Raw genomic sequence first — 12962 nt, forward strand, 5'->3', positions numbered from 1 at the left:
ACCGTATCAGGGAATTCCTGGCCGCAGTTGACGATACGAGCATAGAAAAGCTGAACAGTACAGCGGATAGAATCGACGAGGCGTACGATCGCCACGGTCACCGCGCGCATAGGGTGGGCACAATCTCCGAGCCACCGGCATCGCATGCAGACGAAAACGACACGCTGGCCGCCGAAGTCGGCAGGCTGAGGGAGGAAATTAAGGCTTTAAAAATCGGTGGGTATCGTCGACCGCGAAGACGCTCGAACTCCCTTACTCGATGCCGTCGCCGTTCCCGTTCGCGAGACAACCCGCGTCAGGACGGAATTTGTTTTTATCACGCGAGATTCGGCGATCGCGCCACAAAATGCACCGTCCCGTGTAAGTGGAAGACGGGAAACGACCCTAGCCGTCCGTAAAAGCGGCGGACGACGACGGCTTGGGATCACGCCGCACCTTCATCGTGGATCAGAGAACGAAAACCTCGTTCTTAGTGGACACCGGGGCCGACATCAGCGTTTATCCCCGAAGCAGGCTATCCAGGGACGTGAAAAAAGCAGCGTACGAATTATTCGCTGCCAATGGGATGCCCATCGCAACGTACGGCACCTTGGCGATGGAGCTGAACGTATCCCTCAGACGTGCCTTCAAATGGCACTTCACGATCGCCGACGTGCAAACCCCCATCATCGGCCTGGACTTCCTGAGCCATTACGGGTTGCTTGTGGACACAAGAAAAAGACGTCTTCTTGACACAACAACCCAGCTAACGACCCGGGGATACGCCGCCAATTGCGAACAACTCATGATTAAGACCGTAAAGGGGGATTCGGTCTATCATCAACTGTTGGCAAAATATCCAGATCTAACGCGCCCACCGGCCTTTGGGCGAGAGAAAATACGGCACGGCGTGGAGCACCACAGAGAAACCACACCAAGCCCACCCGTGTACTGCAAACCCCGTCGGCTCGCACCAGACCGGCTCAAACAAGTCAAGGCGGAATTTGCAACGCTGATTGAACAAGGAGTCATGCGCCCATCGAAGAGTTCCTGGGCATCTCCGCTACACGTCGTCCTAAAGAAGGATGGAAGTCTTCGACCCTGCGGTGACTACAGGGCGCTGAACGCCCGCACTGTTCCCGACAGGTACTCTCCACCGCACATAAGACTTCGCGCAGCAGCTACACGGTAGGAAAATTTTCTCAAAAGTTGACTTAGTGCGCGCCTACCATCAAATTCCAATCGCGCCTCGGGACATTAAAAAAACAGCAATCGCGACACCATTCGGCCTTTTCGAGGCAACCAATATGATGTTTCGGCTTCGAAACGCCGCGCAAACGTGTCAACGTTTCATCGATGAAACCACGCGTGGCTTAGATTTCGTATACGTGTACATCGATAATTTCCTGGTAGTTTCGGAAACCGAGGAACAGCACCGCGAGCACTTGCGGATTTTGTTCGAACGTCTAAATCATTACGGCGTTGTAATCAACCTAGCAAAGTGCGAGTTAGGCGTCGATGAGATAGCCTTCCGAGGCCATACGGTAAACGCGCAGGCTATAAAACCGCTCGCCGATCGAGTAAAAGCCGTAACTGAAGCACCGCTCCCCGCGTACATCAAAGCTCTCCGTAGGTACCTCGGTATGATTAACTTTTATCGACGTTTCATACCGGGGGCAGCCAAAATCTTGCAACCCCTCAACGATTTGCTGCGAGGGGCGAAAAAGGGCAACATGCCCATTGCCTGGTCGGAGGACGCCAAAACGAGCTTTAGCGAATCGAAACGCGCCCTAGCTAACGCTACGATGTTAGCACATCCTATACCTGGCGCGCCCATCAGCCTCGCTGTAGACGCGTCCGACTTTGCAATAGGAGCGGTGTTGCAGCAACGTGCGAACAACACTTGGCAACCGTTGGGTTTCTTAACTAAACCCTTAAACGCCGCGCAGCGAAAATATAGCGCGTATGATCGCGAATTGCTCGCTATGTACACCGCGGTCAAACGATTTAGACACGCAGTAGAGGGGAGAAATTTCATTATCTTCACTGACCATAAACCCCTCACTTACGCGTTCGGTCAATATCCCGACAAGTGTTCGCCGAGACAGTTCCGGCTGCTAGATTATATCGGTCAGTTCACGACCGATATAAGGCATTTAAAAGGGCTAAACAATAATGTTGCCGACGCCCTATCGCGCATCGAAGCTATAGGAAAATCCGTGGATCACAAAACCCTCGCCGCCGCGCAAGAAAACGATGAAGAACTCCGCAACATCGTTAACTCCGGTACATCCGCGTTACAGCTTAAGAAAATTCGTTTTCCGGATTACGACGCGGAAATATACTGTGACGTGTCAAGCGGCATCGTACGACCGTACGTACCGAAATCCTTGCGGTGCGACGTATTTAATGCACTCCACGGACTTTCTCACCCAGGAATTCGCGCAACTCAGAAATTAGTAAAATCGCGTTTTGTTTGGACTGCGTTAAACAAAGATTACCAAACATGGACACGGCAATGCATCCCCTGCCAGCAATGTAAAATAACGCGACACGTATCGACGCCGTCCGGAACATTCGATAGAGCTCGCAGGACGATTCGAGCATATACATTTAGACATTATCGTTATGCAGTACTCTCAAGGCTGCCGATATTGTCTAACATGTATCGATCGTTTTTCACGTTGGCCCGAAGCGATTCCTATACCGGATATGGAAGCAACGACCGTTGCCTCGGCTCTTCTTTCCACATGGATAGCGCGTTTTGGCGGCCCAGCAAAAATAACAACCGATCAAGGACGCCAATTCGAATCCAATCTCTTCAGAGAACTATGCCGGATGCTCGGCATTAAGCATTTGCTTACCACAGCCTATCATCCCGCGTCCAACGGGATGGTAGAGCGCTTCCACCGGCAGCTTAAAGCCGCAATCAAATGCCACAATACGAGCAACTGGGTCGAAAGCCTTCCCATAGTTCTTCTAGGCATTAGAACCGCTATCAAGGAAGATCTGGGCGCAACGGCAACCGAAATGATCTATGGTACGGGCATACGATTGCCAGCGGAATTTTTCGTACCAGCAAAACAACAGGCCAACGCGGAATTCGCAAACCGTCTGCGAGAGCGAATGAGCGAGATCAGACCTCTGCCAACTTCACAACACGCCGAGAAGACGACATTCATGTTCCGCGATTTAAAAACGTCGCCGTATGTGTTCGTTCGTCACGATGCAATCGGAGGCCCTCTGCAACCGCCGTACGATGGCCCCTATCAAGTGATACAGCGTGGGAAAAAACCTTTAACATACGTGTGAAGGATAAAGGCGTAAAAGTCTCCGTAGACCGTCTAAAACCCGCCTTCATCGTGTCGGAAGATATTGAGCACCTAGAAAGGAATGCACAAGCCCACGACGTATTTGTACCTAGGAAAATCTTCCGATCGCAAAGCAGCGAGCAAGCGCAACAAAGCGACGGAGACGCAAGAGCGCATTACACCACGCGTTCGGGCCGGAAAGTTCGTTTTCCCGACCGCTTTCAAGCGGGTTTGAATTAAGCGGTTAGCAAGGGCACCCCCGCTATCATAAATAAGCTAATATAAAAGAAGAACGTTAACACTGTCAGGGGGGTACTGTAGCGGTACTTGTCGACAAACGTCATCATGGTTTTTGCCCAGCAAATCCGCTACACAAGAAACCGTGCTTACTCAAACACGAGCTAATTATAGATATATCGACCTTAGGCGGTTCCGATCATTAGGCCAAATCCGTCGTCTTTGCCGTGACCATAGGCTCGTGAGTCAGCTACCCAAAAACCAACAATTGTAAACAGGTCGCGAGCTCGGCGCCCGTTGGGACATTTCGAGAACATTATCGAAATTCAAATCCCAACGCCTGTCGTCAACACCGGCGGATATAAATATAGCGGACAGGGTAGCGACGCATTCTTAGTTACAGAGAGATTCGAGCAGCGACAATTAACCGATACTTCTTTGCGCCGATCGATTAGCGACCGCGAAACGAAACAGCAAGTATATTGTACGACTAGTGTAAGCATCGGGTATATTCTAATAAACTACGTAGTTAGGTATATTCCGGTGTTTGTGTGAATTAATCGACACCTTATCACCTCAAGATATTGCTATCATATTGTTGTCAAAATGGATTAATTATTGAGCAAATGGATGTAGAAACTGCCTTTTTATATGGTGAAGTAACCTCGGAGGTATATGTAAATCAACCAGAGGGATATGCGGACGGAACGAATAGAGTTTGTAAACTATCGAAAGCGCTGTATGGGTTAAAAGAAAGTCCAAGGGACTGGTATGAGTGTTTTGATAAGTATGTGACGAGATTAGGTTTTAAGAAGAATAACATAGAGTTGTGCCTATATGCACATGGAGAGGGAGAAAATGTTGTTTATTTACTAATGTATGTAGAAGATTTGCCAATTAGTAGTAAAAATAAAAGGAAGATACAAAGGGTAAAGAAGTTATTAACTAATAGATTTGAAATGAAAGATTTAGGTGAAGTCAAAGAATAGAGAGGATATTGGCTACAAAAATTTAATTGGCGCATTGTTGTATATTAGTGTAAATACCATACCCGATATAAGTTATAGTGTGAATTATTTGAGTAGATTTCAAGATTGTTGTAATGAGACACATTTTAAATATGCTTTGTGAATATTGAAATATTTGTACCGGACTAGAGATTTGAGATTAGATTATAAAAGGAATGAAAAATATGATAGATTGTTATGTGGACGCTGATTGGGCAGGAGATCATTTAGATAGGAAATCGACTTCTGGATATGTAATTAGATTGTATGGAAATGTAATTGGTTGGAAGTCTAAAAAACAAAGGTATGTGACAAAAGCCTCGACGTATGCAGAGTATGTAGCTCTACCGGAAGCGGTGAGTGAATTAATGTCTATTAGGGAAATTATGAAAATCTTCAATGTAAATCTAGACGATAACCCTGTAAAAATTTATGAGGATAACTCTGGAGTGATAAGTATAGCAAAGCACGGAAATTTTACGAAAAATTCTAAACATATTGAAGTTCATTACCACTACGTTCACGAATGCTTAAAGGAGAACAAGATAAACATACTTAAAGTAAGTACAGACGAAAATACTGCGGATACTTTTACGAAGGCACTGTGTAGAGAGAAATTCGAAAGGTTTAGGTCATGGATGAATGTAAACTAAGAGAAATGTAAATAAATAAGTGTTAAAGTTTCTGTTATGTAATTCGTCAAAGCATGTAAATACAATTAAGTGTACAGTATAAATGTAAGGAGGCGTGTTGGAAACATGATACATTTAAACTGTACATGTAAATGTGCGTGTAAGCGTCAGAGGACGTCCAGGCCTTAGTTGGGACAAAAGACAAGAGTCTGTCGTTAGAAGTATCTGGAAGAGTCGGTTGACAACAAGCGTGCGTGCGAGTAGGATTTTGCGGTCTTAAGAGTATAAGATATATGTATAACAGTTGTGTGCTAAATAAAGGGAATTATTTGTATTTCCGAATCCATTCTATACCTTTTCAATTATGATTAGAGTTAGAGGCGCGAAACGGATCTTCATTTGGTTTAGACGTTGAAGTTATGCAATAGAGCAGATATTTACTAGTGTAAATTTGATTGATATATAATTTGACAAGTAGTCGTGGTAATTAGGTACTCGAGAAGCGAATGACAATGATCCTGGGTTCAATAACAAAGCCGCGGTCAACGGGATAACAGAATTCGTTTTCATCCTGATTCCAAGTTGTACCATACTTCCTTATCTGCGGTGTAGGTAGGACTGAGCAAACTCTTTGTCAAAACATAGAATATCCACCGAGTGTTAAGGCTCTTTGTAACTGGCTAATGTGACCTCACGAGAGAATGATTTTCCGGCACGATGATGCTGCAGAGGAAAACTATGATGGGTGTGTCTAAGGGCACCAGAACATCGGATACGTGGAGAAATGACTTCGCTCGGAAAGAGATTGAAAGTGACGTTACCGTTAATTGGACAATTTCCATGTTGATGGTTAGAGAAGGATGCTAGTAGCCCTTGAGGGAACGTTGCTAGTGTAACGTAAATCACATCAGAGACCAGGACACACACACACACCACGGGCAGGATGGTGTCCCGGTCGGCATACTTCGCACCCGATGGACCGACGAGAGGAACACATGGCGACCTTGGCAACAATGTATATTGGCGGAGTACCTGAGGATTCATTTATGGCCCAACGGTCCTTCCACCAAATGTTCCAGAAGCGTAGCAACGGTCACGTACGCCTACAGGGTAGTGGGGATAATGAGAGAACAGATGACCGAAAGTAAAAAGATTGTAGGGACTCACTCTCGTACGATCACGGCTAGAGTTCGGAAGTGTCTTATACTTGTATAAACCAAGTGAAAATAATGTCTTCTTCTTCCTTATAAAATTTCTCTTTATTTTTACGTGACATTTTGGCGATCCTGCCAGGATCCATCAACTTCAAGAAAACGAAATTACGCATTTCGGGCTACGGTCAACTTTGAAGATTGAGGATCAGCGGACCACTGTAACAGAGCAGACACTTTCGACGTTTCGACAAAGGAACACCGCAACGGAACCTTTCCTACGGGTTAAACGATCAAGGTGAGCAAGCCCTGGATTCTTTTGTCAAATACAGATCGAGAACAGACAGCACAATTAGTATAACAATGGCAACGCCACGAGAAGACAGAACCGGAACTGTTAGCGCCGCTTTAACTAACAGCGGAATAGACCCAACAGATAAAGCTTTGCTTGATGCAATGCAGAAGCAGAATGAGAGCCTGACCCAACAAATGAGTATGCTTACACTGCGTATGGATGAAGTTGTAGCAAAAACAAAAACGGGAAATGTATCGGAGGCCAGTTCCCAATAACCGTAGACGAAGTAACCCACACCGCTAAAGATCTATCGGTCCTTCGAGAACCTCGCCCATTACTTCAAACACCACCTCAACCATCCTGGGAAAGGACTTTTCCTGAACAATATACGCAACCAGAGCTAAAAGCTGAGAGTGCATTAAAATGCATTCCGATATTAAACGGAGAGGATGATATAGACGTGGAGGATTTTATTCATGAAATACAAGAAGTAAGAATGATGTGTAGCGAACCAACACTATTACTTAAAATGATTAAAATAGAGAAGATTTAGGAAAAGCCGCAATGGCAATCCGCAATATTCGTATTACCGAATTCGAATCTCTGTACGAAGCATTGAGACGTAATGTAGCTGCGCAAGTATCAGTGAGAGAACAACAGGACGAATTAAGAGGAATGAGGCAAGGATTAACCGAGAGCGTGCAAAACTATAACATCAGATTTCGAAGCGTTTTTAACAAACTCCAACACAGCATTACCAACGAGTATAGAGACGAACTAACTCGACGGGTGATGAACGAGCAACTATACATGGACTCTGTGACCGACTATGTAAGAGGCCTTCGTCCAGAAATAGGGCAGGCGCTAATGGCTAATCTCCCCCCAAATCTCATCGAAGCAGAAAAGAAAGCAATGAATATGGAAAGATACTTTCGCGAGCACAGCTCTCGCAGACAGATGACGCGACAGACAACCGCCCCGCCATTTTATCGTAACCAGGCTTCTCATCCAGTAGACAATCGCTTCGCTATTACAAGTAACACAAATAATAAAACTCCACTCACACAAAATACTCTACCAAGAACGAACAATTTTACGAAGTTTGGGAACAGACCATTAAGCGAAAGGACGCAAGCGAAATGTCCCAAATGCAATCGATTGGGACACCTTCCCAATCAATGCCAAAATTTTCGGATACCGCCTCAAAGAAAAGCCCCTCCAGGAATAAACCACGTTCAAGAACAATCGGAATTAACAATGCTACCTCAGGAAGATTACCCACAATACTATTACAATTACCAGGACGACCAGGATTGCGATTTCTCGTTGACTCCGGGGCAGGAATCAACTTGCTTAAACAAAGATGCTACCCAGGAAAGACAACAATACCAGACACAAAGAAATTCTCCATGGGACATTCCGAATACGAATCTAATTCCAAAGTCAAGTTGAATTTGTTCGACAAAAAGATAGACTTCTCTTTAATAGATGACGATTTCCCAATTATAGAAGATGGCATATTAGGCTTACCCGGTTTGAATCAATATCGATTCGAACTCTCCAACGAAACATTGAAATTAGATAACAACACCCTTCTGCTGCAACAAGAATCAACCCTTGCACCAGGAGAAACCATTCAAAAAATTCTATACCTCGAAGGGAAGCCAACGCCAGTGTGCTTTATAAATGGTGGTAAGTCTTCAATTCAAGTTTCTAACATTATCGAAAATACAAATACCATAGATCAAATCCAAAAATTGAAATCTTCGATTCGACTATCGCACATAGAAAAACCTCTCAGAGAACCTGTAGAAAAGATTCTTCTCTATTACATGGATGTATTTAATTTAGACAGCGAAACATTACCGTGTACATCTCTTGCTAAACATTCCATTACATTTAAAGAAGATAAAATCATCAACGTAAAATCCTACCGTCCTCCCGAACACCATAAAATCGAAATAAACAAACAAATGACGGAAATGTTAGACAGAAAGATTATAGAACCCTCCGACTCTCCCTATAACTCTCCCGTCTGGGTCGTTCCAAAGAAAATCGACGCGTCGGGGAAACAAAAGTGGCGAATAGTGATTGACTTTCGGAAGTTAAACGAATTAACGGACCAAGACGCATATCCATTACCCGACATTGACGATATACTATCGCAACTAGGGAACGCAAAATATTTCTCCGCTTTAGACTTATCCTCGGGATTCCACCAAATACCCATGGATGAGAATTCGAGGAAGTACACTGCATTTAGCACACCACAAGGGCACTTCCACTATAACAGAATGCCATTCGGGCTAAAGAACGCACCCGCTACCTTTCAAAGAATGATGGACACCGCGTTAAGAGGTTTAATTAATAATCATTGTTTCGTCTATCTCGATGATATCATTATATTCGGGCAATCGATAGAGGAACATAATAAAAACCTAGCCATTATACTCCAAAGACTCAGGGAAGTAGGTCTAAAAGTACAACCGGATAAATGTGAATTCCTAAAACCCGAATTGGAATATTTAGGACACTTAGTGACAGCAAACGGAGTAAAACCTAACCCTGAAAAGATAGACGCAGTAAAGAACTTCAAACTACCCAAAAATCCTACGGATGTAAAATCGTTCCTTGGGTTAGCCGGATGCTATAGAAAATTTATTAAGAATTTCTCGAAAATTGCCAAACCGTTAACGGAACTAACTAAGAAAGACATACAATTCCACTGGACTGACAAAACACAACTTAGCTTTGATACATTAAAAGAAAGACTATGCCAAGCACCAGTACTAAAATACCCCGACTATACGAAAACATTTACGTTAACAACGGACGCCAGTAATGAAGGTCTAGGAGCCATCCTTTCACAAGACGGACACCCTTGTTGCTTCATTTCAAGGACATTAAACCCCCCTGAACGAAATTATACTACGACGGAAAAAGAATTATTGGCCATCGTTTGGGCAGTTAGAAGATTTAGGCAATATTTACTAGGCCGCAAATTCAAAATTCAAACAGACCACCAAGCCCTTAAATGGCTGCACAACTGCAAGGACCCCTCTAGTCGATTGATTCGATGGAGATTGAGATTAGAGGAATACGATATAGAGTACGTAAAAGGAAAGGAAAACGTAGCCGCTGACACCCTATCCAGAGTACACGCGATAACACAAACTGACGTTTTATTAAGACAATTCAGAGACTGGGAAAAATCAGAAGAAATACCAAAATTATTGAAACTAACATCTAACAAAGACAACTTTTTCCAATTAACAAAACCATATCTGGGCCCATATGACGAAACCGTATGGTTACAGAAAATATCAGACATACTTAAAACAAATAGAAAGATAGGAATAGGAGACAATAACTTAAACGCACAAGACAAAGCACACATAAAAAGATTTCTTTTATTTTTCAATGACCAACGCGACGACATAGAATTTGCTTACGAACCAATACAGAGTTTAAGCGAAGAGGAAATAGAACAAGTACTAAAAGAAAATCATGACTTGGTAGGACATCCCGGAATACAAAAGACGTACGACAGAATCCGAGGCAAATATCATATCCCACACCTAATAGACAGAATAAAAAGCAGAATAGGAACTTGCGCGACATGTCAAACATCAAAGACTACTCGGATAAGAGGAAAGGAGGAACCACAGATAACCGACACCCCGTTAGAATCTAACGACAAAATCGCTATGGATGTGATAGGCCCGTTGAAAAAGACCAAGATAGGAAACCAATACATTCTCTCTATACACGATGAACTAACCAAATATTTAATACTTGTGCCCCTAAAAACACAACAGACCCAATCAATCTGGAATGCTTTATTGAATCATTACATTTACATATTCTCCGCACCGAAACGTATATTAACTGACAGAGGACAAAGTTTCATTAGCGAGCTAATGCAACGATACGAAGAAGCATTTAGGATCAAACACATAAAAACCACCTCATTCCATCCACAATCCAACGGAAGCCTAGAACGAACACATGCTGTAATATCCGACATGTTAAAAGCTATACAAAACGATAATGAAACAGAATGGGATCAAAACCTAAATTTTGTGTGTCTAGCATATAACACTATGGTTCATGATGCCACTGGATATACCCCTTTCGAACTAACATTTGGACACAAGGCCAATCTCCCATCTACCATATCCCAAAATCCGCAAAGAACATACGCTGATGAGGTCAGCTTCAGGAAACGAGAATGGGATGCCAAGCTACTTAAAGCCAGGGAAACTCTAATGAAGAGTAAACAAAGATACCAAAGAGATCAAAGAAAAAAAATTATTAAACCTCAATCCATTTTTAGAGAAGAAGATTTAATATTAGTTCATAATGATCATAAAAAACACAAGTTAGATACTGAATGGCTAGGGCCATACACCATTGAAAAAGTAAAAACCCCTTATTACGAAATAATGGTGAATGACTCGATTAGGAAAATACATGGTAATCGTATTAAACCTTATTTTCCAGGACGGTCTTCACCTTCTCCATAAGTAGCAGTTATGCACTTTGTTTTTGTTTTGTCTTGTTGATTAAGACAAAGACGAAAACACACTTTTTAGCCAATTAGCCTCCATAAAACAATCCTGAAGAAACACTGAGATTTTGGAGGACCAAAATCAATCTAAGAAGGGAGGTATGTAACGTAAATCACATCAGAGACCAGGACACACACACATACCGCGGGCAGGATGGTGTCCCGGTCGGCATAATTCGAACCCGATGGACCGACGAGAGAAACACATGGCGACCTTGGCGACAATGTATATTGGCGGAGTACCTGAGGATTCATTTATGGCCTAACGGTCCTTCCACCAAATGTTCCAGAAGCGTAGCAACGGTCACGTACGCCTACAGGGTAGTGGGGATAATGAGAGAACAGATGACCGAATGTAAAAAGATTGTAAGAGACTCACTCTCGTACGGTCACGGCTAGAGCTCGGAAGTGTCTTATACTTGTATAAACCAAGTGAAAATAAAGTCTTCTTCTTCCTTATAAAATTTCTCTATATTTTTACGTGACACTAGCGGGAAGCGTCGTCCGTGGAAAAATAGATTTCACCTATCACCCCGTAGTTGGAACAAAGACTGTTTGCCTGTTTAGGACTGTTAAGGACTTTAATTAACTAAATCTTAAGGTTTATAATGGGTCCTCAGGCTAGCTAAACATATACTGTTGAGATGCGTTGACATCTGGCAATCATCTTATCCGACGGATAGAGTCTGCGTGTGGCGAGACACGGGACAGAAACCGTTGGAATCTCTACTGTCACGTGCCGCTACGATTATTTCATTTAAGGACAGCTATAGAATTACTCCATGCCTTTATTAGAAAAAACGTTCATCCCTTGACCGCGGCTACGTTCGGTGACTGGTTGTCGCCTCGAGGACAAGTGCAGTATCACAAGTTTCGAACAATTACAATCGGACTGGATGGCTACAATTGTTGAATTACAGCTATGGTAGAATCTAGATTACAATGTTACGGGATTTTCCCAAAATTTCAAACGGAAGGTTCCTTTGTTCTTTCATCTCCGACATATATTTATGTCGCTGGTAGATCTTACGGATTAGCTTACGACGGCCTGGCTGGGAACGATCAGGGAAGCGAACTTTTCTGCCCGAGCGCCTGGAGTGATGAATTCCTGAGTCGTCTTCGTTTTGCTCGTTTCAAACATCAGGTGGTATTATTGCTTCGCGATTTCCGCTGTAATGGTGTTCAATGTTATCGTGCAATAAAAATTCACGCGTTTTGGACGGTCTAAAGGTACGATTACGTTCTTGTTGCTAACTTCAATCGCAATGATCCTCTTTGCTCTCGATATAAATTGATGCGGTCCGCCGTAGGGTGGCTGTAAGAGGTTTCCGATGTAATCGTGACGTAGAAATACGTAAGACGATGTTTCGAGTGGAACACGGAGGTTTCTTTTTCGCCGTTTCGCGTAATCGGATGAGGCCTGATCTTTTCTATTCGTAGTTTTAGACGGCTTCCGTATTTCGACTTGGCCTGTTGCTTCGTTGGTACACAGAATTCTGCCGGCAATCGTATGCCGGTGCCATAAATCATTTCGGCTGTCGTCGTTTTCACGTCCGTAATAACTGTTCGTATGCCAAATAAAACTGTTGGCAAGATTTCTACACAGTTGCTCGTATCGTGGCATTTGATTGCTGCTTTTAGTTGACGGTGCAGGCGCTCTACCATCCCGTTGGTCGCGGGGTGATAGGCTGTCGTTCGTAAATGCCTAATGCCCAGGAACAGGCATAATTCGTTAAATATGTTTGATTGGAACTGGCGTCCTTGATCGGTCCTTATCCTT

The 12962-nt window shown here is 43.6% G+C and overlaps 1 protein-coding gene across 1 annotated transcript; it reads left to right on the plus strand.

Annotated features, from left to right (window-relative positions):
* Positions 1-6876: 6876 nt before the first annotated feature.
* LOC126927106 (uncharacterized) lies at positions 6877-8120 on the plus strand. The gene is made up of 2 exons (XM_050743441.1): positions 6877-7102; positions 7166-8120. Exon 2 carries the CDS (start codon positions 7177-7179, stop codon positions 8062-8064), a length of 888 nt encoding a protein of 295 aa, XP_050599398.1. The 5' UTR covers positions 6877-7102; positions 7166-7176; the 3' UTR covers positions 8065-8120.
* Positions 8121-12962: the final 4842 nt, after the last annotated feature.

The sequence above is a fragment of the Bombus affinis genome, unplaced genomic scaffold, assembly GCF_024516045.1.
Source record: "Bombus affinis isolate iyBomAffi1 unplaced genomic scaffold, iyBomAffi1.2 ctg00000074.1, whole genome shotgun sequence".
Lineage (NCBI taxonomy): Eukaryota > Metazoa > Arthropoda > Insecta > Hymenoptera > Apidae > Bombus > Bombus affinis.